The 27,090-nt window shown below is 40.5% G+C and overlaps 1 protein-coding gene across 3 annotated transcripts in view; it reads right to left on the reverse strand.

Moving 5' to 3' along the window:
- Positions 1 to 26,864, reverse strand: part of FAM53A (family with sequence similarity 53 member A) — a 65,730-nt gene extending 38,866 nt beyond the window's left edge. The window contains exons 1-2 of one of the 3 annotated variants that reach the window (XM_052682191.1): positions 26,773 to 26,864; positions 7,692 to 7,946 (exon numbers count right to left, since the gene is read on the reverse strand). In XM_052682191.1, the coding sequence (XP_052538151.1) occupies positions 7,692 to 7,769 (78 nt within the window). In that variant the 5' untranslated portion in view covers positions 7,770 to 7,946; positions 26,773 to 26,864. Of the gene's footprint in view, positions 1 to 7,691; positions 7,947 to 26,726 lie in introns of those variants that run through there. The other 2 variants (XM_052682192.1, XM_052682193.1) reach the window with 2 other exon arrangements.
- Positions 26,865 to 27,090: the final 226 nt, after the last annotated feature.

Here is a 27,090-nt window from a genome sequence, read left to right on the forward strand (position 1 = left end):
AACCTCATATCCAAGACAGGCTTTATTATTTTACATGTTCTTAAATACCAGCACAGCAAAATGTTTCCTTATTTCTTAAGGTATACGAGTCATTAAAAAGTAAATCACGTCCAAAACTCATCTTTTGCATAGTTTTTGAATTCATACAGTTTATTGGCAATAGTTTATTAGTCTGAAACAATGTAAAACCCCTACTTAAAGTTTGTGTGTAAAACCCCTCAGAATTTAAGATTAAGCTTTGTCAGTAGCAACTGCGCAGTAATACAGGCCTATCTATAAGTAAGGCAGTTCCTATTTCTTTAGTGAATTTCACCTAGGAAGAAATATCACTCCATGGCATTGTTAGAGTACAAGTTTCTCAGGCATATAGGATGCTGAACAGCAAGCTGCAAAGAGAGTACTTGCAAATAAAATGGCTTCAGGCCCAGCAGATCCCAAGGATCATTCTTTATTCCTCTACGACAACATCTCAGGATGGAGAGGAAGATTATTTTATATAAGAAGTGTAGCTCTTTTAAACTTGTTTTAGGGTACAGGCAAAAGACATCTGTACTGTACACAGACTTCCTTACCAGACAATTTTTTAAACAAACATCACTGGTCTACAAAGCTTTTGTTTCTTGCTTTATAGCAACACAACTGAATATCGCTGATGCACTTCAATCCTTCAATTCCTCATGTGACATAAATACTAAGCTATGGTAGTATTCCCTTGGTGACTTTGTTTTGGACGTAGGGAATGGATGAACTGCTGGAAAGGACAGACCACAATCAGATTATTAACCTTACTTCATATCAAGGTCAGCATATGAGAGAAGCTATTTGCATCACCTATTTCCTTGCATCTACAAATGCATTTATAGCTTCCTATTCAAGGGAAAACTTTTTAAGCAGAAGAAGTTTGAAACTCCATCCAGCTTGCAACTGATGAGTCCTTCTCAGAAGATTTAAGCCAAACTTAAGAGCAAGAGCTACCACTCTCAATAGCTTGCCTTTCATAATTGTAGTTGTCAGATACATCAAACACACTAATAAAGCTAGTATCAATAATCAATAATTTACTAAACAACTACTAAGATAACATACAGAACACAAGAGTACATTGAGATAACAGCAGTGGCTGTGTTTTATCCATCTCTGAAGGACAAAAAACTTAAACATAAGGTTACCCAAACTCCTTCCTCTCCAGTTTTCTCCAAATCCGATAACAGCATCAATTTATTAACTACCAATTTATAACTAAGGAAAATATATATTGGAATCAAGAGCCACATTGAAGTCTTAAAGCTAATTCATCTCAAGCCACATGCAAAAGGATAGTAATTATTATGGTTGTTTAAGAGATTATATACACAGGCTAAGATCTTGGATACGTAGAAGGATCAGAACCTCAAGGACAATCTAAATCACTAGGTTGCTATTTAGTTTTTGCAAACATTTGACCAAATGCATCTTTCGTAGGGTGCTCTGCACACATGCCTGTTTCATCTGTTACAGTCTAACCACCTTAGGAAGCCTTGCCCATAAAACAGAAACCACTCTACTGCATCTCTGACAGTTGAAAAGAGCATTTTTGAAAGGGACTTGAAAAAACTGGACTACACATACATAGATTATCTGCACTACAGGGAATGGCTGCAGTGTTCTTAACAGCCATCAGTTCTATCCTCAGAGCTATTTCTGAGCAGCTTCTAGGAAAGTCAGTGCTCAGTTCTGTGAGATAAGCACATTACAGCTACAATTCATTCTCTGAAGTGATCATTTATACAGAATCCTGTAAAAATAACAAAAAGTGTCAAATCTTTGGAGATTGAAACCAAAGGGCTCCAAGTGTGACATCTGATACTGAATGCAAGAGAAAGGAAAAAGGGCATCGTTTTCAGTAAAATGCTTGATGCAGTGAAATAAGGGGGTGAAGAACCTCTCTTACATGTACTTGGGATTTCTGTAACTGAAACTAAAAGTATGTGGATGATTTACCTGTTAGTGTATTATAATGATGTCTGTAAGTTCAAACTTGAGTAGAACTTGTAAAGCTGTAAATTGTTTATTGCAGTTAGGATCCTTTTTATCTATAGAGAACATGGCAGATGTCCCACTAGGTTTACTGCAACAAAGCCCTGAACCAGTTTATCAGCTCTCCTGTACTGCCTACATACACTGCTTTCCTCCAGTCAGCCCTTTCATAGGAAGAACTACTTGAAGCTTCCTGAACAAAGAGTCTTGTTATTATTTTATGATTTTACTGGAAAAAAGATAAGCAGAGTTTACAAAACAATGGGGAAGTCTGCTAAGTTCTGTGTGAAGGACGTTTTCTTTAAATAAGGTCAAGTTATTCAATCAGGTCTTTTTCCTGATAGACTCCAGACCTCAAGCATGTCCATCTTCCAACTACTGCTTTTTGAACAAATGCTTAAAGAAAAACAAGAAAACATGTATTTTTACCCTAAAAAGCACATTTCTTAATCCTCACAATCTTAAAATTAACTTGTCAATGCATTTTTTCCAATTCTTAAGCACATTTGGAACTCCTCCAATTAGTTGGCTCTCTTCCCAAACCACAGGAAAGCCAGAGTTTACTATTCTAGTCCTAATTTAACTACCACCATGTAAGTGTGACGTCCATAGTTTGAATAAGTCCCCAAATCAGACTTTCATTTCTACCAAACACCTTCTAATTATGACTAGCTAGAAAACAGCATGGAAAAGTGTTTCATCTGTTATCAGCACATGAAGAAGTGATCAAGCCACATTTTAGACTTGGCCCTCAAGTCTTTCTACCAGTGGCTTTTCATCCAAAGCCAAGACATTCTCAACTATATTTGAAATGTCATGGGAGAAAGCTCAAGTCCCTGCTGACTGGAAAAAGGCAGTATAGCACATATTTTTAAGAAGGGTAGAAAGGGTAATCCAAGGAACTACTGACCAAGCTAGCCTCACCACAGTGCCAGGGTAGAACATGAAGCAGATCCTCCTGGCAGATATGCTAAGGCATATGGAAGAAAGGGGAATGTTACAGGATAACTAGCACAGCTTCACCAAGGGCCGATACTACATGACCAACCTTGTAGTTTAATGCTGGTGTGACTGCATCAGTGAACAAGAGAAGAGCTGTTTATATCATCTACGTGGACCTGAGTACAGCTTTTGACACAGTTCTCTATAACATCCCTCACTCCAAACTGTACAAATATGAATTTGAAGGGTGGATTGTTTGATGGACAAAGAGCTGGTTGTGAGATCATACCCAGTGAGGGATGGTCAATGGCTGAATGTCAGGATGAAGACCAGCAATAAGTGGTGTCCCTCAAGAGTCAGTATTGACTCTGGTGCTCTTTAACATCTTCATCAGTGACATCAACAGTGGAATCAAGCACACCCTCAGCAAGTTTGCAGATGATACCAAGCTGTGCTGTGCAATTCACATGCTCAAGGGATGAGATGCTATTCAGAGAGACTTACAGTCTCGAGCAGCAAGCCCAGTTGTCTTGCACCTGGATTGCCACAACCCCCACTGAGATGGAAGAACATAAGGCTCAACCACAGCTCTACCAAAAAGGGCTTGCGGAGTAGTAGTGAAAGCTGGACATGAGACAGCAATGTGCCCCTGAAGATCAGAAAGCCAACTCTGTCTTGAGTTACACTACTCCCAGAAGAATAGTGGTCAGGGAGACCTCAGAACACTGCTTGAAGAACACCTCGCTTCTGAGATAGCCAACAAAGTATTCTACTGTTCTACTTTGAGCTACAATGGTCACCTGAGATAAAAGTTCAGGATAACCTAACGCCCTAATCAAATCCCTTTCTGCTTCTACAGAAGGAAAAACAATCATGTTTCTTTCAACTCCCACAAAGGCAGGTGTGACATAACTGATAAAATGTGTTATAGTAGCTTGAAAAATTACTATGTTGGTTAACAGAGCAGTAAGAGAAGCTACAGATGATGTACTACAACATACTTAGACAAAAGCAAAGAAATATAATTTGTCATTGTACAGGTTTCACAAATGAAGAAGTACATTATATCCTGTATATGTTATCTTCATACAGAATGGTAGCCATAAGGTAAACCTTAAGTTCTTTACTATGAGAGTGGTGAGGTGCTGGAACAGCTGCCCAGAGAGGCTGTGGATGCCCCATCCCTGGAGGCGTTCAAGGCCAGGTTGGATGGGGCCCTGGGCAGCCTGGTCTGGTATTAAATGGGGAGGTTGGTGGCCCAGTCTATGGTGGGGGGGTTGGAGATTCATGATCCTTGAGGTCCCTTCCAACCAAGGCCATTCTGCAATTCTACAAACGGCTTTCAAAGAGCCATTCCTTTTTCTTTTACAGCCCTAACGTATGATCTGTATGACTTTTCTTTTTTCCCTGCTGGCTGAACAAATGTGGATTTGTTCTTCAGGCTGGTAGATACCTGGGAAAGGCAAGTTTTTATTCTCTGCATGAGCTAGTAAAATATTTTATACAACTAGAAGAGAATTATTCTCTCACAAAGTCTTAACTCATAATGAAAATTCATCTGTAACAGTACCTTTTTCTTCCCTCAAAAATATATGGGAAGAGAGCCATGCCAGAGCCTGAGAAGTCACTCTGATGAGGATGAACAAGAACATGTTCAAATGAAACAACCCCCTTCCTCCAAAACACACTGCTCACTTCCACCCAAGTCAAAGTAGTCCTAATGGCTCTTTCTTGATATTAGCTCTCTACAGAATCATTTTCATGTTCTTCATATTGTGGAGAAAAAAATACAATAAATTCATTGAGTTCTAACTGCTCAAACTGTAACAAATTCTGATTAGCTACCCACAAAAATCTAGAAACTGCTCAAAAAACTACCCACGAATGAAGTAATTCCTCCAGAAAGAAAGAAGTAAAAGCAAAATGGTAAGAAAATCACTCTTGATATCTATAGGAAAAAAACAAAAAAAGTAATTGAAAAGCTTGAATAAAGGAAATTAAGAGAGCTTTTCAAAAAGCATATTTCACACTGCTACATGGGTTCAACAATTAAGCAGGTGTTTTATAAAATATATTTTCTTGTTGACTACACTGACCAACTCAAACTTGTACTTTTATGGAATTGTAATCCAACTCAGACGCCAGCAAACATTGCTTTGCTTAGGAAAACTTAAACAGGACAAGCTTCCTGAACAGCTTCTACACTCCTATGTTTATGATTGAAAAAGCCTGAAGTCTTCTGGGGGGTATTTAAAGGTCTCTGAAACCACTAGAAGCTAAGTGCTTGAAGAAATCCTAGCAGGCTCCCAAAGTTCATGTCTAGACTTCGCTTCAGGGTCAGCATAAAATAGCTAGGGAAAAGAGGAAATGTTGGTTTATCTACTTATGCCAAGACATGCAATTATGCAGATGCACTGTGAGCAGGATCATGAAACCAATAAGACAACATTAATCCAGGCAAGAGAGGTTAGTTGTGATCCTGTCAGCTCATGAGATGATTCACTGCATGGTCCCACAAACTTCTGTCAGCACATGTGAAGGAAAGTGCAGGCAAGACTAAGAACTGTTTCTGCTATTAACAACAGCAATTTGAAAACAGAACATTAAAATGAACTTACCAAAAAGTCTACAAAATATGCTACAGTTGAGTTATGGTGGAGGGAGTTGAATCACTCTTTTCCCTTACTAAAATTTTTAACCCTTGAAAGTGAAAAAGTGTACTCTGACCATTATTAGATTCAAATTTTATTCAGGAAGCCATCACTGATTCTATGAATCCTTTTAAGGGACGGAGCAAGCTAGTTAGTACCTTTCTTCCCACTTGCTTATTCTTCATTTCTACACCTCACCCCATCATTTCCACACTTCAAGCTGTCACTGTCCATAGACAGAACTTATCCCTGATCTCAGAACCCATCTTCCTTCAAGGAGTAGAACATTAACGTAACCAATTACTTGATGGTTCAAAAGGGGGAGGAAGGAAGGAGATCTATGCCCTGACAGGACATCATTTGTCATTTTTATTTTCACACCAGTAATTCTTCTCCTTGTTTCACTTTAAAGACAGATAAGTAAAAGAATAAGAAAACAACAGGAGAGTGGTGGAATCACATTGTGAAACTATTCTTGCATAAAGTCCACGCAGTGTAAAAATAGCAGTACATCCTCCTCTGCTCTAAGAAGTCCATGGTCCAAAAGCTACAGTGACCACCAGTAAAAGGAGGTCTCAATTCCTAAAGTTCTGCAAATTTAAGTGGCTCAAACTACGAATTATAAGCTGCCCACTACATTTTAGCAGCACTACTATTAACTGCAGGTCATCATTTTCCCACATCTAGGCCTACAGTTTAACTAGAAGTGACACAAGATTGCCACTTCATGATGAAAGCAGATTCCCCTACAAAATGCCCATCCCAAGTGCTTCAACATGCTAGCTGAAATAAATGCAAACTAAGTATTTCTATTTTGAGATATCCTATTTCCCACATTTTACATACGCCTTTCAAGAACTGCACATATTTCAGGTGGGGATTCAAAACCATGCAAATTATTAGAAGACCTCTAAAGGGGGCTGTTCAAGTTTAAAAAATAAATATTAAAAATAGTGCACACTACTAGGTATCTTTTTTATCAGGTTGCATGTGTGTAAAACACCTGTGATTGCAAAGAAATGTGGAGGAGTAAAGCACTTCACATATAAGAATTAGAGGTATTTATGCACAAGCTCCACTGTCTGTGACTGACCAGGTTCGTACTTGTGAAGTATATAAGGAAGCTGTTCTGTTACTGAAGTACAGGTTACAACACAGGAAAAAGTCTTACTGCTAAAAGTAACTGAACATGCCTCAGGTTCAATGCTTGCATTACTTAATAATTAAATAACAGAAGCAGAGTTTAACAGTACTTTGACATTTAGTCATTAATTTCCCCTCCCACCCCCTGCTCCATTAGTATCCTAGAATTTCATCTGTAGAATTGCAATTAAAGTCAATGAAACAAAGCTGCGGCGGTGCTATATTGCTTTGCATTAAAGCACAGTATGTATCAGGTCGGCACCCAAGATCAACAGGAGATTAACATGAGACCACTTATCTTTAACTCTCTCTGGAGTAAAGTGAATCTAATCTCACAAATCAGATGTGAAGATAATAGATTCCTTAGTCTGAATATCACACCTGAATTGCCCACAGGCAATAAACAGAAATAAACACTAAATATTACAGAGCTTTTCCAAGCACACCAAACACCTGACACATTGATAAAGCAAGGATCTACTGACATAGATCAATAAGCCAATGATCAGGAATCTTACTTTCAGTTCAGTAGATGGTTATCTTCTTTTCCTCATGCTGACAGCTACCAACAAGTGGCTACTGATATTTATAACTAAACAGCAGTCAGATATCTAGCACATACAAAGCAAAGAAAGTTTCAGATACCAGCATCTGAGATTTCATTGGAGAAAAAAAGAATATTAAGAAGCCTTGATAGTTCTTTTTCTGTCATTAGTATATAGGCTTTCAACTATTTAAGTGAAAACAGAAGGTTAAACGATAATTGCAATAAGAAATTATCTTCTTAAATCAACCACACAAAATTCGCATTGCTTTCCCCCTTAGAACCTCAATCCACATGACAAGGCAGTCTGGCTGACCTACACTCTTGAACACGGTTTTACATTGCTTTTGATTACAAGGTATTTTCATATTTACACAGTTTTGATATATCCTTACCAGATTAATATTGTACGTTTTACACGTCAGATCATCCAAGCTCTGGTTCTGCAGCTTTTCTGTTATTAGTGTTACCATTGTAGTTGTTCCTTTTCTACTGCTCACACAGAAGTGTTGGAGGCTCTTAGGTGTCTTGTTTCAACAATCACAAGCCATTTCTGTTTTGGTTTAAAGTCTTGAGATTTATGCTTCCATCTTACTGCCAAAGTTTATTTCCAAATGCTGTCAGTGTTTCATGTCTGCTTTTCTGTAAAACTGAGACAGAAAAAGGAAGAAGTCAGAAACATTATTGCATACATCATGGTTAGTATTGTCATAACATGACTTGTTTGGACCAGGAAGATGTGAGCACTCCTGCATTTAAACTGCTATACTGAAAATGTATCCAGGTGTACTACAACAGCCTATGAAACATGCAGCTACATGCCATACTCCTGTATGTTCAGCAACAGTTACACCATTTTGTTTCATCGCTAAACCCTTTTTAAAAGAAGAGTGGACCAGTGGAGAGCACTAACCACTTTCCAAACCCTCAGCTACTTTTAATGCATTCCTGTGGTTGTTGGTTTTTTTTTTGTTTTTGTTTTTTTTTTTTTTTTTCTTGAAGGCTATGTAATTGCTGTCTGTCAGCAAACATCAGATCTTAACCTGGTAAGCAGGGGATAACCATACATGTAAAAACATCACTGACAAAAGCTTAGATGTTTGTATTCTGTGAGCAATCATTTGGATCAAGGGCAGATTTGCTCTCTGCCTCCTCTCCTAAGTGTAGAATCATAGGATCTCTAGCTTTCTTCCCTTAACATCAGTAAGCTTTAACTGCTATAGTTCATTCCTTACTGTCTTTCCAACACTCTATATTGGCTTGTTGCTTATACCACAGCAAGTCACTTTCTTCCTTAATTTCACCTAACTCCTCAACAATTCGCAGAGAAAAATGTAACTATTTTCCTTCTTCTATCACAAAGTCATTTAGGTTCAACATGATTCTCAAATCAGCTTCCAATTTTCAAAAGCAAGTTTGCATCAACAGCAATCACAGTTTCTCCATACTACTTCCAAGGAACTTCTTTCAGTAACTCTGCCATACTGGCTTAACCAAAACATCCTTACTAAACTCCTGCTGATGATCCACTACTGTGTGCACTAACCACACTCTTGCTTTTATAACTGAGAAGTGCTGAGTATATATTCCACGACTGTAGTTACCCTTCACAGAATTAAAAATTAAAGTCAAGACATAAGCACTACCAAATTCAAACAAAGCAAAACAAAAACAAAAAACAAACAAACAAAAAAACTTGAGGAAAGAACACAGCCAACTTTTATACCAGAATTTTGTTTTCATTTGCTAGATTTTAAAATTCATGGTGAAAACAAGAGGCAGAAAAACCACCGAAAATTTGTTTGCGTGAAATACTCCATCCTTTCCACAATGTTCCTTATCAGCTGTTTAAGTAACCAGCAGTAGCAAGAGAAAAGTCACTTGAGTCCATGACCAAAGTTAAACCCACTTAAAACTTTAAGGTATTAATTGCCTTGTGCAATTACCTTTGAAACCTGTTACCTATTTGTTAGCTCAAATACGATTTCATATGCTGGTTATGCACTATGTCACCTTCACAGACACCCGTTTTGCCAGTCTCCTAATTAGGCTGAGAGGTGCCAAAAACCCTAACTTCTGACCATCCCTTCATCCCCATCCTCCTATCTAGTTTTATTTGCAACAAGGCAATGCTTACATCAATATATAGTGTTACACAGGTATCTGGATACGTGGAGACATTTCACTGTGTGCCCTATCTTCCAGGAAAGCACCCAAAGATTTGAAATATTTACCATTTCTTGTTCTGAAATCACACCGAGTCAAATATCAATAGTGTTCAAGTTCATATGTTCACTGTAAAGGTTACAGAAACCCTTTCCAAAGTAAGCATCTGCCATGGAAAGAGTGATTCATGAAATAGTGAGCAAGTTTAAGGGCAAACGTGAACTAAGTATTATGTGAAGTAGCATGTTCAAGTGTACTGTAAAGAGACATCTACATCCCTTCTAGCCCTGGCGAAGTTGGAACTAGATCTAGAAAACCAGAACACAAGTAAAAAAACTGACTGGATGGTGTAAGTCATCCGTACTCTGCCTAAAAACATTATGAAAACGAAGGACCTACTAACCAGCACAAAGACTTTCAGATTATTTTGAGGACTAAGATTTCTGCAGCTAAGAGGCTACTATTAAGAAACAGCAGAAAAGTTCAGCAGGTGCTTAATTACTAAGCTAAAGGCTTTTGAGTTTTTGTTTTTTTTTTCTCCCACAAATAGAAGAAAACAAATCCAATAAGGTTATGGGGGGAAAAAAAAAGATGAGCTGCAAGGTTCTAATCTGTAATCATTTAGCTATAGAATGTATTTGTATTTTGCTTAGTCTTCTAATCTTCAAATGCTTCAATGGAAAATTTTAAGTGCACCTAGCACAAAGAAGAAACTAGAAAGGCATTCGTTTTTAGTTAATGGACCGACACATTCAGTTACAGGAGAGGATAATGGGGAGGCACAGCACTTTCACAATCAAACTGAACCACACAACAACCATCCATTTAAACCTTACCTGAAGTTGAAAGTAATACTTCAGTTACAACCATTTAAGCAGTCTCTAATCACGTGCAACTCAAATCTATCTGGTACCACAAGCAAAGTGGAAATTCCAAGAGAATGTTTCTCATGTTGCCAATACAGCTATTAGCAGTTTATTTCAGATGAGACATCAAAAAGCTCTGCTGCTCCCCACATCAGCAAATTCCATTTCTTAGAACCAAGCATGAAGAATGAGTTTTAGTTCAGACTAGAAGGATGCTTTGGGAGGGAATTCCCTCATCCTCTTTTAGCAAACTTTACCTCACATCACAGACCAGCCTCACTCAGAAGTAATTCACTCTGACAATCTGCCATGTAGATTCTCCTCTAATTAGGAATTAGATCCCCCACCCCGTTCCAAAGCAAGGCCTGAACATGCCTAGCTCCTCTTCTCCAATCCATACTCCTATGCTACTAAAATCCAGCAGCACACAGCCAGCTGAAATCAGTCCTGCATCTCAGCACCTTCACTCAGTGACAGAAGTCCCAGCTGCCATGAGCTGAGCTACTCATGCTCTGCAAGGAATTACTTCTCTTGTCTTTCCTAATTCACACTGGCCAATAGAAAATGGGAGGTTTCTAGGAGTCACTCCAGCTTCTCTGTGCAGTTGTCATTTTAAGACTGTAAGGACCAATATGTCCATACTACAGAATTTTTTTTAAGTCTTACAAGATCTTGTCTCTCAACATCACCTAAAAGGAAGTTTCACAGGTTACAAAAACTCTCCATGATATTTTCACTTTTTTTTGTAGTCTTCATTTGCTTCATGATCCTCTGCTGCAGTATGTGCTTAAGGTACCCATATAAATGTTAAAGTCTATGTACTTCTTCCTAATACCTTCTTTCTAGAGTTGTTTCAAGGCAAGTGACTTTCTCTTCCAATCACTCTTCACTCTCATCAAGCTGAATGCCCCTCTTACTGCTTGGTGCTTCAGTCACAGGAGCCCTTTGGCCATCCTTGTTAGGATGGATTCTGCTGCATTTGCATGATTTCAGCAGCCTCACAGTAGGGCTCTTCGTGCCACTAAGTTCTGCCTACTGCTGCAACCACATGCCCTATGCAAGCCACAAGCATATCCCAAAGATACACACCTTTGTTGTCACGAAGGCTCCACGGTCTGTCTGAACTTGCCTTGCTCAGCTGCTGAGATCTCCAAACCTGAAGAAAACAATATCTCTTGGAGATCCAAGTTTGGTGAGGTACTAAAAGATTAGGGCCATCTTTCCCTTAGCACACCATCCTTTATGAAGCCTGATAAGGTCCAAGTGAGAAAGCTGAGGCATCCAAGATAAACACGCATAACAAAAGATGTTAGAGTCTTTGTGCTGGGAGAGGCTTAATCTTGCTAGGATCTCCTTGAACTAGGAGGTGGGGGGTAAAGAAGCTATTTTTATTGCTGAAAGACAGACTAATGAAAAGGAATAACATAAGTGGGATACAAAAAAACCTCCAAGGAACTCCAAACGCAACAGCAAGCCAAAGCTAACATTCCTCACTGATGGAGAATACGCTGTGATGGATATCAGTCTCACCATCATTTCCAAATTTAAACTTTTGTTGTACAACAAATATCCTGAAATTTGAGTATAGGTTTGTAGTTCTACAGTACTAAAGAAAGAGGTTTTACTACAGTATTTGTATACTAAGACTAATGAAAATTCTTATTTCTTAAGAATTTTAGCCACAAGTAGTAATGTCTGTTAACACCTCTGCCAAAACTACGAGTGGAGAAGTGCTCATGTCACAAATTCTGCATCTTCTCTGTGATGTCATTGGGGTTTTTTTGAGAAGACTACTAAAAATATGGATCCTCCTTCCCAGGCAGCGGATGCCAGAGGCTCATCTCATTTGACAACCTGCTTTCAAAGCGATGAAAAGTCTTGATGAAGAATATAAAGCCAATTCAAAAATCTCTTCTTGGCTCCTAGAGAGTAAGGCAGCCAAATTCATTTCCAACACACTCCTACTACTCTGCATCCTGCAGGACACAATGTTCCAGCAACAGTTCTCTTGCTGGGAAAATTTACATTTGTTTGAAACACTTCTAACAATTTCTCCTCTGTCCCTGAAGTTCCATCTTGGATAAAGAAGAAGAGATCACAAGATTTTAGATTATTTGCCCGTAACACTAATGCAGGTGTTTCTGATGATTGCAATTCCACAGTTCTACCTATGGGACTAATACTGCCCACTGAGAAGATTCAAAGTTGTTCTCTTTCCTCTTTCATACTATTTCCTACTCTTTGCTCAGCTAACTACATGCAGCCCTTATTACCAACAATCCCACAAAGACATACTTAGCCAGCTCCCAGCAGAAGAAAAGGATTAGCTAGAGTCAAAATTCCAATTCGGATAAGTAGGTCCTTTAAAATATTATCTCTGCTTCAGCAAGCCAAAGCAGCTAATCACCCCAGCAATACTAACTCCAGATCTAGGTGATTTTGCTACTAGACTTCAGATGAAAGAGGCTGTGATTTTTGCCTCTTGGCACTTCCCGCAGCAACCAGGAAGCATTTCAAAACTGAAACACCATGCAAAACCAATTAAGTTTTAACAAAGCATTGTCCATTCCATCCCAACTTTGCCTTGCTTCAAGCACAACTAGAAGACCAGGCACGGTCTTTTAGTTTTTTTTTGTTTGTTTTGTTTTTAAAAACTTCTAAACTAATACTTTATGACATCTGAAAGAAACGACATAATATCTAGTTTCTCACAACACACAAGTCCAGCTTCCAAATGGAAAGAGAACATGGAAATAGAACACTATTTACCACAGTGCTAAGAAGTTCACAGGGAGGCTAAGCATTCCTTGCAACATAAGACTATTATTACCAACTTTTAGCCCAGAAAGGTTATCAACAGCATGCATTTTAAGAAAATTTGAACTTTCAGTGCTTTTCAGCACTAATCTCCAGAGCAGTTATTTTGAAACATTCCAAAATTCCACATCAAGCCTAAATTGAAGCATTAATTATGAAGTTCTCTGCCACTACAGAACTATTCACCAGTGTTTCACGAGACAGGTATCAGAAGTAGACAGACCCGTGTGTCACACTGTGGGAGCCCTCTCCTTGTACTTAGCTAGTAACTTGTTGTGCTGTTTTCTAAGGTTCTCTGCATTCAGAAAAACATACTGTATTAGAATGACAAAGTTGCTAATCCAAACAGGGTTAAGAAAGTACGGTTAATAACCAGTTCCACAGCTTTAAAGAGTAGTTCTTCACCCTGAAGAGATGCAACACAAAAGGCAAGGCTTAACAAAACCCTCCCTACTGAAAATGAAGCCAGAGAAACTAGCTCCAACATCTGCAGTTGAGAGAGTTTTAAAGACTGGAAAGGTATTTCTTGAGCTACAGACTCTCTCAGCTTTCTCCATGCAATTCTTTCATAAGCCAGTTTTTATTAGAAGAAAGCCTCAACATTATGAGGTGTTCTAGCCTGGATTATGGTTGCCACAACTCCAGCAGAAAATTGCAAGAAAAAGAGACAAGAAAAATGCTGGAAGGCATCTTTTATATTAACTGATGGACACTAGAATCAAGTTTCTCAGATATTCCACTGATTCAGGAAGCGTAAGCAATATAAAGAGCTCAAAACAGTCCACAGAAGAACATACCTCACCTACCATGCAAATAGGACTACATTTCACCATACTAAGTGGAAAAGAAAAAAAAAAGAAAAAAAAGATTTGGGTTGTTATCGCCTCCAGCGATAGAAGAGAACAAATAGAAGATCCACACGCCTCAAATGCAGAGAAATGTCAATGGAGCCCTGAATTTCCCTACATTTTGACCCTAAAGCATCACTAAAGCAGCACCATCTGGTCACTGAGGCAGCTCTGACAAAATATAAACTGTTCACAAAGATAGCATCCTATACATTCCTTTATACTCTAACCCCTACACTTCAGATGCAGAAGCTCCTGCAAAAAAGGAGCAAAGTCTGAACCATCAAACACTTTGGACTATTCCTTAAAATGCAACATGCTTTGGCAAATCCTCTGAACTCAAAGGGAACAAGAAGTACTCCGTTTTCTGATTGAAGAAACAGACCTTGTTCAAAGCCTCCCATGTGAAATGGAAGCTGCAAGCAGAAGAACCAGAATTAAACTAAAACGAATATCCTGGCTGAAGTCTGTGGTTTCCAGTTTGCAAAATTCACAGCCAGATGATGTGCTGGAAAGAACTTAAAGGTGATACTTCAGCATAGAGGTTCTCCTTCATATGCAGAATCCACCCAGCTTGGCTGAAGAACACATACAGAGCAAAAACCTAAACCTGTTTTCATAAAATCTGAATTTAGAAAATGGAAGATTTTAATCTTTTACAGAATTAACTGTTATAAGAAATACTACCCTTAATCTCTAAGGCGGTTTGGGTTCATTTTTAAATCAGGAAGAAAATCTCCTTCCAAAAAGCAGAAGGAAGGGTGAACATAAGGGGTGTTATGAAATACATTTCTTGAAACAATGGAAGCAGTGGTGGAATAAGCTCATGAGACATTTTCCAGGTCATACCCAAATAGGTAATGTATCACCACAGAAATTTAAAGTGAAGAGCTCAACCCAATGCCAAAGGTTAAAGCTTTTATTATTGCCAGCTTTCATCACTATGAAGTCTCAACCCATCTTTCAGACTTGAGGAAAAGTTACCATTCACATCATGGACAAGTCATCCTGCATCTTCTGAAGTATCTGTTCTCCTGTCTGACACAGACGATCTGTGTCTTGTGTCTCATCCTGTATCAGGATACTTTTGTTATTAGTGCTCCTTCCTAAAATAATCCACCACTACTTCAATCACAGGTAAGGATTTCATTAATTTTGCCAAAGGATATAAATATCTACTATGCTCAGACTAGTGCTGATAGCTAACTCTATGATCAGTCACTTCCCCACAATGTGGGAACCTGATTTTTTCCTCCTTCTTCTCAGCATGATTGCAGAAAGTGCAGAAATGCTCCTGTACAGAGTTGAGGAACACAAGTCTGTTCTACTGAGGCTTTTACACACAAACTCCATGCTTTAGCTACACTCATAAACAAAGTGTGCTAACGCTCTATTTCAAGACAGTGCTAGCTTAAGATTAGGTACTCTGGCCCATTTAAATAGTTCAGACCAAAATCTAGCAGGCAATCGTCACTCGAGAGTATTACTTCCACTTGTAGTCTATGACATCACTGACAGACTGAAGACTTACTTTCCCTCTCCACATACTGAGATACAAAATTCACATTCACTGCGAAGTAACTTATACAGGGAATATTTGCTTATGGAGAAACATGTGTACCACCAACCTAAAACTAAAGCAAATGATTCACTTTATACAACACTCACAAGATATTACTTTAAGGCTGTAAAATGTACAAAGATGAACTGGCTCTATTACTGGGACATTTGCCTCACTCCAATTAAAGAAAAGGCAGGAGGAAAACTGAACATAAGCAATAGCGCTTTCCCTTAGTGATTGCACTTAAAATAAGAAGCCATACAGACATGAGCTTTAAAAATAATCAGGGCTGAAAGACACATAGCACTGACCCCTAACTTATATGTGCAGTGAACACTGTCACTAACACACACCCTTACCCCTGTGAAAGGCTGAAACCAGTAGCAGTGCTGTTGTGTTGCCAAACCCTATGGGCCCAGTGTTAAGAGATTATACAAATCCCCCCTATACACCTCATTCCCCAAATACAGCTATTAAGCCTCCTCCTATTTGCCTTCAGGTTCATTCTGAAGAGTTTCAGACATCTGACTGGCTCACTTAGAACAAGAAGTCTAACTAGTAAATTTGTTTTTATGATCCCTAGTGTGAATGTTCAAGCTGTAGGCTTCAAGCCAGGTGAAAAGCATTTGTGTTAAGATGCTACTTCGTGGCATTTCAGAGACCTAACGAGCTGTATAATCTGCACACAGGGAAGTCTCCCAAACTTTAGGCTGTGTATAGGCATGGATGTTAAAAACAAGGAACCTATGGCAGACCAAATATTTTTTCAATAAATAGTACAGCTGGTGAATTAAAGACACCGCTAAATTTAGAACTCAAGAGCTTAGCAGTGTTCTGTAAATATCCAAGCATCGCAGTGCTTGTAATAACACCGAGTACACTCCCCCAGCCTTACTGCCCTAATTCTCCATATTGAGAGCAACATTTCCCTCAGGACACACAGAGCTGCACCCAATTTAGGAAAGTTTCTACCTCTATCTAAAAATTGTAACTCTCCAGAAGATCATTTTGTAATTGTATCAAATGAGCAATTGAGTATACCCTTATTTTAGCCACTTCATTGTTTGGGTATTTCTATATAAAACCCAAAAACTTCAGAAAAGAAAGTTACAGGTAGAACTATGCAATGAAGTCCTCTTCAGACTCGCATGCAGTAGTCCAAGCTTTCTGCTATATCATATCTTGAAAAAGCACAGAACGGCATCGAGCAGATACAAGATATCGTATGTAACAGATGAAACAAATACCCTTTCACAGCCCTAAGATCGTTCGCAATCATGGCTGACCATATGCAATTTCCTACCCAAGAAACTTCAATCTCTCTGGCAGGAGACAACACCTCCAGGACTTCAGGAGGCAACATTCAAGTTTCCTAACACCAATCCAGCTACCTCTTCCATTAGAATTCAGAAGTCTACAGGCCACACAGCTTTGAAGTAGCATAATTTTTTTTAATAACATTGCATTACGATTGCATACTTTGCATTACAAATAGCAAAACCAAATACTAGCTTGAAGCTGTCACTGGTGCTCCTTCTTCTTCTGAACTGCTGTTTGGTGGCTTCCAAGTTCTGTTTCACACACCCCCTAGGTTTTCAAATGTCAAAAATTTCTGAACAGGTCCACACTACACATATACTGCTCTACTATACAGGAACCCACAGAAACAATCCATCAATTCTCAAAGTATGAGTGGACTGTAACTAAAGTTCCCTATAGCAATGGAAAGAAATAAAGAGGACAGCAGTACATACACTGATATCGTGTGGACTTTCAACATTCAACTCAGATGTTGCTCTATGTGTCATCAGGGGCATTCCTCTCACCAGACTTATTCAGCTACTTCAATAAATTCCTTTGAGATACACAGCTTAGGTTCTCCTAGTTCACTAAATCATTCCAGAAGCATGCAACTGCTTTGCTTGCCTGAGCATTCAGCCTATACTAAACAGCTTGATCAGGAAATGCTCTCTTAAAGAACTCAAGACACAAAGTAAGGTGGGTACACAACTGCAGCAGGCATTTAGGAAAAGTTTTTGTAACAATTACAACTAATGGAAAACTCACATGGCAGCAGAAGTTACACCACAAGAGAAGATGACTATGCTACACCAGGAAAAAACAGTTTAAGATGAACTCCCCCAAATTACATTGGTGTTCCTTGCTTTTGAATGCTGAAAATGGATCTTCAGCTTGAAAGAAAATCTCAGCATTTTCAGTGTGCACTACCACAACCCTATCAGATGTTTAATGAATGAGTCACTAAATCTACAAGAAAGGTCTGTGGAGAGATTCATTTGCCGAAGTGGATTATTGAAGTCACCAGGACTCCAAGCCATATTTACTCTCGCCCAGTATAGGGTACATAACCTTAACGCAAAACCATTCTGCTGGATGGGAAGCAAGTGGACACCAGGTGCCAACCAGCACACACGTATCGCAGACTGTGTGTCAGCGCAGTTTTACCTGTGCCCCAAGAACGCCTGACAAGAACTGAAAGTTGGGATGGAGGAAGCTTTTTGTTTTAAATCTTTACTGATCAGAACGTAAGGCTGGGGCTTCAAATGGCGGCAGGTAAATTGCTTGACTAGGAGGTCAAGCACATACACCTGCAGACAAAAATAGTGCAAGAGAGCACAGGACCATGAATGCTTAGACGAGAAATCTGCGCCCCCCCTCCCCCCCTCCCCCCCCCAACTGCGGCAATTATGCTCACAGATGACTGCGTTCTGACAAGATCAGCTCCTGGTAACCAAGTTGAAGGACAAAACAATAAAGATTTTAATCAGATAATGTCAACAGAAAGAGAGATGCAAGCTTGTCCTTTCAGCTCTTCACTTGAAAACTCTCAGCCCTTCAAGAGAAAGATTTCAAATGAAATCTTTCAATACCAATAATAGCGTGCTTTATCTAAACACTCCAAAATAAGCCTCTGAGATTACATCTGAGATTCTGGCATCTTCACTCTAGCAAAGGTTAAACATAGCCTGTAAAGAGCAATAATATGTTTCCTGCTGAAGTTCTGAAACACCAAACCACTGCATTCAAGGGAAGTCAATGGCTCAGCACCTGAACCCAAAGAGAACTTCAGTGATAAACAAGCTTCTGACAACAGCAGGTGCAAAAAGCATTTGCTTCAGTTGGGTTCTGTTTAACAGTTCACCAAGTTTGAAACTTAGAAACTGGTTCTGCGTTATTTGATCCTGCTCAAGCAAGAAATGGGGAGCAGGGAAAGGAAGGTTCAAGCCCCCCACCTTCTCTCACTAGCTCTGCAGTCCTGCTGGAAGCACTGTTCTTAGGGCAGTCAAGATCATTAGTCATATATTATTTTCAAGTAAGTTTATTTGAAATGCTGCTTTGAAGCTTCTCAATAAATCCAATTTATTTAATATAGTCTTATTTAATAAAGACTTTGACAAGCAAGGTACATTAAATTCAATCTCATTTTCAATCCAAGAGCAACTGAAGTATAATGTACGTCTTACTATGACAGAAAAGTGCCATTTGATCTATTTCTAGATCTGGACATCTACCTGTGCAACCTACTGTAGGGAGCCTGCTTTAGCAGAGGGTGGGACTTGATCTTCTGAAGTCCCTTCCAGCCCCTGTGATTCTTCAATATACATTTCATCACCCATCACCATTACGTTTGGCAACACACTGGAGGTCAGAAGTAACCATTAAAGTGCTCTCAGGATTCTACAGACCAACATTAAATGTTTTAAGAAGAGGATTACCACACTTTCTAAGCCTCTACTGAATTTAAGACTGCAGCATGATTGCCAAGGGTAGATGCCTGTCCCCTTGGAGCACACAATGGAAATAAATGGTTACAAGAAATTACACATTGTAGCCAACAGCATTAAAACAGTACTTGACTGCATCTGGGTGATGAGGATCAACTGCTAGATTTGTGTAGATCGTGCACAGTGCAACGATTAGAGCAAAACTGAGGAAATTGCTGGAAAGTGGAGATAAAAGTTTACAGGAGCAGAGGCTGAAAGAACAACAATGAAAAGTATTTCCAGAACTCTGTCAAACAATTCTACCAGAGACAGGGCTTGCAGAAACTCTTCGCTAGAAAGTTCAAGATTTCTTATGTTAATTTAGTTAGTATTTCACCAGGCTGTTACGTGACAGGTTGGAGCCCAGGCAGCAACACACCACTTAAAAGTTTTGGACATGAGTTCCAGAAGTTTCCCTTCCATATCAAAAAGAGTCCGATTCATGTTATTGATGCCCCAAATCTCAGTTTTAAACACTAAAAGATAACAAGGAGATAACACAGGGTTTGGGGACAGGAGAGAAGCCACTGAGGTCACACAATCAAGGTCAATGACTTCTGATGGTGGCAAGCAAGTAAAGGCTCTACAGTGAGAGCAGTTCTTGTTGGATAACCATACCCAGAGAGCAGCTATCAGTGGCACACAGGAGAATACACCAAGCAAGAATCCAGTTCAATTCACCAATTAAATTGTCAGTAACAAATGATGGGAGAAATAGCAGAGAAGTAGAAAAATGCAAAACAATTAAAACTTTGGCATGCTGCAAAACTGTTCTGAATGATATCAGATACAATTCAACCGTGAAAGGTGTGCTTGGGCGGCATTAACCAAGCAAACAGCAAGGTGAGGGCCTCAACAGAAAGCTGCTGGCTGCATTGGAGCAACAAGCTGACCTTGAAACAAGGGTTGAACCCTTGTGGGCAAGTCAAATGTTTGGAGATGCACAAACAAGAACACACAACAACAGCCTTCACTCGATCAGCACAGGAAAGTCAGCTAGAATACAAAGGCTTCAAGCACCACACCTGAAGATCCATGCAAGCTAACTTCGGGATTATAAAAAATAAAAAGGACAATTAGAGCTGAAAACACGACTTCCCATGAAGATACAAATACACTGGCTTTATATAGTCCAAAATCATCACAGGGCTCATGGGGAGGGGCAGGGAAGACATGGAGAGACAAAACATGAGAAAACATGAAGATGACAAAAAACCAGTTCAAATATTTTCTGAAAGATTACTACAGGGATAAGAATAGACATCCCTCGTGCCCACGGGATTAGACAGTAAGCTTGCACTGCAGAAAGGAACATGTCTAGCTCTGTATTCAAAATGAGTTCTAATGCCAAGGACAAGCAAAATGCTGAACTGGGAAAAAGCAGAGCTAGTCAAACTTCTTATGAATCACATTAGATGCACAAATACAGCTGGCCATGAGGCTTACAACCAGCCCACATCCTTTCCAGCCATTTTGGGGGGCTATCTCAATTTGAAGTTACTGTAGTAACTTTGTCTTAGTCTTTGTCTTAGCCTTTGCCCATCATCCAATCAGATATTTTTATTCTGAACGAGCTAGAAATCAGTCTTTTCATCTTTCAGAAAACAACTTCACAATTTCTAGCTTAATGTTTGCTTGCCCAGATGCCTTTGGTGTATGACAACAGAAAACTCATACCTGCCTCATATTTTGCTCATGCAGAAATAAATCAAGTCCAATTATATCTCACAGCAATATGAGAATTTCAGCAGCACTGTTGTATGCTGTTGGCATCCTTCTGCTCTGACCAACAAATTCCAGAATCAGATGCCTTCTAATAACCAAGAAGCACCATTCCAATGATGTAATGGCTTTCACTCTGGTGTCACAAGAGCACATGCACACACCTTTTACTGCAGTTATAGCCTTAGGCATGGCCATAGGAAAACACTGCATGCAAACCAAATACTCCTAAATAAAAACTGACAGATACAGAACCTTGAAGATATGGAGCCAAAGCAGACAGCATTAGCTACAGCCAGTTGAGGAAGTCTGTGCCCAAAATAAGTTATATGTTCACACAGAAAGTGCAAACTTTGAAGTCATTAAACTGGGGAAAAATGAACTAAGAGCTTAAGCATAAATGAGACACCTCAGAAGCATACAATGGACAAAACACTACATATTTTGCCTCCTCTGTAATAGTTCTGGTAATATAAATGGCTTGCCAGATACAAATCTGATCTATAGGTCATCATTCTGAACAGATTTGCAAAAAAAAACAAAAACAAAAACTGGAGTAAGAGCAATAAGCATCCTGTCTCACCTCCAGAGCGCAGCGATTTCTTATTCAAACACTGAAGTGAACAAGCCTGGTCAGGATGCAGTGTTGATGGAAGAAGACATGGCAAACAAGCACACACCCAGCTAAGTTCAAGTGGAAAACGACATCTAGAGAGGTGAGCAGCCCTGAGCTTCAGCTTCATGCCCAGGTTTCAGTGACAGAAATATTCTCTTCTAACCAGGAGCTCTGCTGTTGTTATCTTACCTTTCCAAGCCCTTAGAGCAAGCCACAGCACTTCAGTTCAGCCCAAATTACCCACACTCCTCAAATTCATCAACTTCATTTTATTTCTAACTGTATTTTAAAAAAGCAAATATGAGGTTCTAAGTACTCACTCCTTTGTCCCTTCCCATTAGAAGAAATATGTACCACATTTAGCAAGTTCACTGATTAGCTACTTACCAAATGCTGTTGTCATTACTCCTCTCTCCTCCTCCTCACTAAATATCATGGAACAAATGATGCTGTGATACAGCAGTAGTCTTAGGGCATGCTTACGCAGCACTGTGCTCCATTCCAAGCAGGACATAACAAGTAATTATTTGCCACTGCTATTAAGACTGTGAAAAATTAGCAAGAAAAGTTCTGTTCCAGAGTCATTTGGTCAAGCACATTTCCACTATCCCATGTTTGATTCACATCCTACACCACAGCAGACTCCAAACACACCGGGCTTTTTCACATTCTGCATGTGATTTCTGGAGTCTGGAAGCTGATAAAAGCAGCAGGGTTCGACAGATCCAAATGACATACAACTTCTTTTTTCTTCCTTCAAGTTTTCACCCCTCTAAAATCAGAAGAGGTCAAATCAGAACCCTCAAAGGAATACATCTGTCAGTGGGAAAGTAGGGGGAGTTAAAGGAAGCAGACAAGAATTTGCCCTGTGAGCAAGCTTTGACAAGTAGAATAAAGAACCCAAGTATCCACTAGTAACTGCATGAAGTGCAAAACAGGAATACTGCAAAACGTAAAGCCACAAACAAGATAGCAAGACATAATATGGGTGCAGAGTAGGTGAAGGAAGAACATAGTACCATTTACCTCAACACAAACTGCACAGAAAAGAATTAAACATGCCATAATAATATGAGCTGCCCAATTAGACTGAAAAGCACACATACCATACAAATTTTAAAAACCTCCCAAACCCCTCAAAGGCATTAAAGCTGTTCACAACGTTATTTGAGATGCAAATTAGAGACCTAAAGTTAATATAGCACCAACAGAAGCTCCTATTATTCCTGTTCTTAGCTCTAGGGAAGGTGACAGCAGAAGAGGAGCCACAGCCCTGTCCTATGAGGTCCCATTAGGACAATAATGGTTCTTGTTTGGTTTTAAGAAGTTAACTCACTCTGGCATTAATATAGAAATCTCTGAATTATAGTTGTGATGTTCCACAAACCTGTAAGTTTTAAATGCACTAAGAAGTAGCAGCAAGCCAACTGCCTGGGCTAACAAGGAGAAACAAGTTTTCTTCAGGAAAGAGGAACTCATGTCCCGTCTTCCCAAATCACAAACATCAGCACAAAAGTAAAGGTGCAGACACTGCTGCTGCTGCAGTCATTCCACCAACCCTTTCCCGAACCAGCTGGGTTCCAATTTTAAAGCTCAGCAAAAGCTGCTTTCTTCCATCTCAGATGCCTTTCCTGCAACAACATGCGTTTCCGACTGCTATGAGACAGTTCTGCAAACACTTCTAATGACAGCTCTAGCAAAAGGCAGCTTGGTTTCACACCCTTAGCTCTATCTGTACCCACACACACATCGAAGGGCAATCACCACCTCTGGCATTGGGTGAGGTTCTTTGTGTGCCCCAAAGCTCTGGGCCTGCAATCTGACATACCATGGCAAGTATTCTTCCCTGCACTTAAATACTGGAGGTTCATTTTCACAGGTCTTCAGTCAACGTTGCCATGCCAAATTCAGAGCAATGATGCTAACATTAGGTAATCAGAACCCTTGCTCTTACCACTAGCACCAATAAGCATTACACATGTGACGGACAGGGTTTCAACAACGTAACACAAATACAAGCAGTGCAAAGCCAGCTGCATTATTCTGGTTTTGCAATTCAGTAAGTCTTCTTTACATACAGTAAAGAAACTTTCTGTATATTCTAAAGCGAGATCTTCAGCTGCTTGCATGAAAGAATACTGCTGTCAGGAAACCAAGAGCCATAACCCAGATAACGTATTTAGCAACAGCCCTGCCTGCTGCCTCACCCCAAGCAAGCGATTCACAGAAACACGGCCTTCACAAGTTATTTCTGCCCACTACAGAACACTGACAGTTGTGACTTCCTTGCCAGCTTGTTGATGACATTACTTGCATGAACTGATTGACTCAAGAAAAAAAAAACAACAGTAGAGAAGATTAATATTAGAGTGCTGACAATTCTCTTGATTTTAGGTTTTACACTTGCATAGCCCATGAACAACAGATGACAAATGTAGTAATTTAAAAATAGCCCAAATTTACTTTAGAGAAATAAAAATTTCAAGCAAACAAAGTTTCCTGCTAAAATAAAATGACTTGTATGCTTGCAGGGAAGTGCCTCAGTGCTGCCAAAAGGCAAAATTGCTGTGTATATTATCACCTCCCAACTATGCAAAAAGAAATGTAAACAACAATATAAGAACTAATACTTTCCATTAGAGGTTTAACAAGATTTCTCACTGCTATTTATGCAAATTCAAAGCAAAAACAGAAAGGTCGAATTCTACAAACAAAACTCAAAACCATCATCAAAAAAGTGTGGGAGCAGAAAAAAAGAATCATGTTTGGAAAGTTTTAAGTACACATGTTTCTAAAGGGAATAATCTATCAAACCACAGGAGGTGACTAGAACTGCCATCATCACTGCTAGCACAAAGGAATGCAGATTGGGGGAGGCAATAGAGGAAGGGGGAGAAGGGAGAGAGAAGGGAAAAGGGGTCAGGACTAAAACAAGGGAGCCACAATAATGGTTACCAGACTCTCAAGGAATTCTTATAGGAAAGAATCAGCCCCACATACCATTTTAAAATAAAACAATCAATGTAATAAACTAAAGTAACCTGAAAGCTCAACTTTCCAATTCTCAGCCCAGTGTATTTTCATAAATTCAGCTTTATGCCACGCATTAAGCTTCTAAAGATTTTAACACAAATGTTGCAAATAAAGATATTTCTTCTTTCAGCCTCCTCATTCTTCCTAATCACAGTACCCTGCATTAAACAGCTTTCAAGAGGAAATACTGAAATTTACAATGCCCAATCTAAGACACTTCTTTACAGTCACTTAACTAACTTTAATTTTCAAGTTAAGATACAATAACAGTGAGTTGCACATCGGCAGATACAGGCTGCTGGAGGACAGGCAGATGGCCACAGCACAAGGTGGCCTGGAAGAGTATCATTAGGGAAGAAACTCGTAGATCATTTTCAGTTTGTATCTAATAGCCAGCATGCACTTCCATGTGCCAAAGAGCCTTGCTACTGACTAAAATGAGGGATGATTAAGAATACTGACATTAATAGCATTTCTCAGAAATTCAAAATAAATGAGTAGCAAACATTTTTTAGTTAGCAATTCCACGTTAACCACATGGAAACCACCTGATGTAAAGCTGATCTGGATGCATGCTTTAGCTCCCCAAAAAATTGTTTTTCTGCCTCAGAATGTGCATCTCACAGGCATTTCACAAGCACAATAATTGTAAAGATTCAAGCTCTTATATCACATTCATTGCACCTCCAATAAAGCCAGATCTCAAGTCACATGCTCTGCTTGGAAGTTTCTGCCATTCAGCACACATTGTGCTCCAGATTCCCCAAGCCTGACCCGAAGCAATCAGCCCATTCACAATTAAAACCTATCCAGAAATATTTCAGCTCACCACAGCAGGCAGAAACCTTCTACTTCTTGCCAAAAATGGCCTGGATGGAAACATTTCCTAGCAGTTAGGATATGAATCGGAGGCAGCGTAACCATAAGGGCTGTAACCAGTGTTCTCAGGAGCTAAATTTAATGTAAGCACAGCGAAGCAGAACAGAGCTCAGCTCTGCCTCAGGCCTGAGCTCAGGGCTGAAAGCAGCCTCTTACCCCTACATAACAGCACTGCTACAAAGCACGTGAACTTTCTAAGCACTTATGGGAGACGTGGGCCTCACCTAAAGAGAAAGGCACTCAACTTCCAGTTGTCTGGAATGCCCCATCCCTAGAGGTGTTCAAGGCCAGATTGGATGAGGCCCTGGGCAGCCTGGTCTAGTATTAAATGTGGAGGTTGGTGGCTCTGCATGTGGCAGGGGAGTTGGAGATTCGTCACCCTTGAGATCCCTTCCAACCCTGGCCATTCTGTGATTCTGTCTGCTAAAAGAGAAGTGACGCAATGCCAACCCGGAGGGCTACCTCAAATCCCCAGAAACCACTCTTATGGAATCCTGCGTGCAGGCTGCAGGAGCGTTTGGCAAGCCAAACAACCAGAACAAAGCCCTGAGAAAAGCTGGCACAGCACAAAGAGCCCGTTTAGGAGCGGGTCTGACGCTTCAGCCCGTTACGCTGAGGCCGTCATTCGGAACCGAGCTGCCCGAGGCTGCTTGGGGATGGAAGCAACCCCAGGGAGCAGCCCCACGCCTGCACAAAGGCCTGGAGAGCTCCTAAATACCCGGCCCGCGACCTGATGATTTTAAGCGCCTGCCAAATCCTTGTAGAGATTCCGAACGCCAATGAAGTATTTTAATGAGGATGCTTTTTAAAAAAAAAAATAAAAAAAAAAATTGTTATTACGTATGTTTGCTTGATTTTTTTTTTCTGCTCTTTGCAGGGCTGCTGCCATCCCAACTCTCCCTGTAACGGCGGAAAATGGAGCCAGGCTCAGCTCGAGCCGCAGCCCCACCGCCACACGCGTCCTCACGCAGGAGGCCGCCGCAGGGAAGGGCAGCCCCGGGTGCCCTCCCCGCACACACACAGCCGTTACCGCAGCTCCACGAAGGAGCCTCAGCCTCACCGCCCGCCCCGCTCCCACCGCACGGCAGCTCCCAATCGCTATCGCCGAGGACCGCCGTTTACCCACTGCCCTCTCACCCGGGCCCGCGGCCTCCCCGCCGCCGCCGAACCCAACAGTCGGTACCTGAGCCCGCACGGGCCGCCTCCCCTCCGCGTATGGACTAGGCTTCTCAATGGCAATTGAACAAAACACAGCTGGCTCCGCCCCCGCCCGGCTCCCACACGCTCCCATTGGTTGTAGCACCCGCCCGCCGACCTTTCACCCGCTCTGCTATTGGGCCGCGATGCGCGCTGGCCCCGCCCACAAGAGGCTGGAGGCGGACCCGTGCCCCGCAGGGCCGTACAGCCGTGGGGTCGGGGGGGACGCGGCAGACTACAGCCCCCAGGAGGCGTAGCGCCCGCCTGCTCTCATTGGCGAGCCTGGGGAGCGTACGGAGGCGCG

This window comes from Tympanuchus pallidicinctus, unplaced genomic scaffold (genome assembly GCF_026119805.1).
Source record: "Tympanuchus pallidicinctus isolate F22 unplaced genomic scaffold, pur_lepc_1.0 scaffold2, whole genome shotgun sequence".
NCBI lineage: Eukaryota > Metazoa > Chordata > Aves > Galliformes > Phasianidae > Tympanuchus > Tympanuchus pallidicinctus.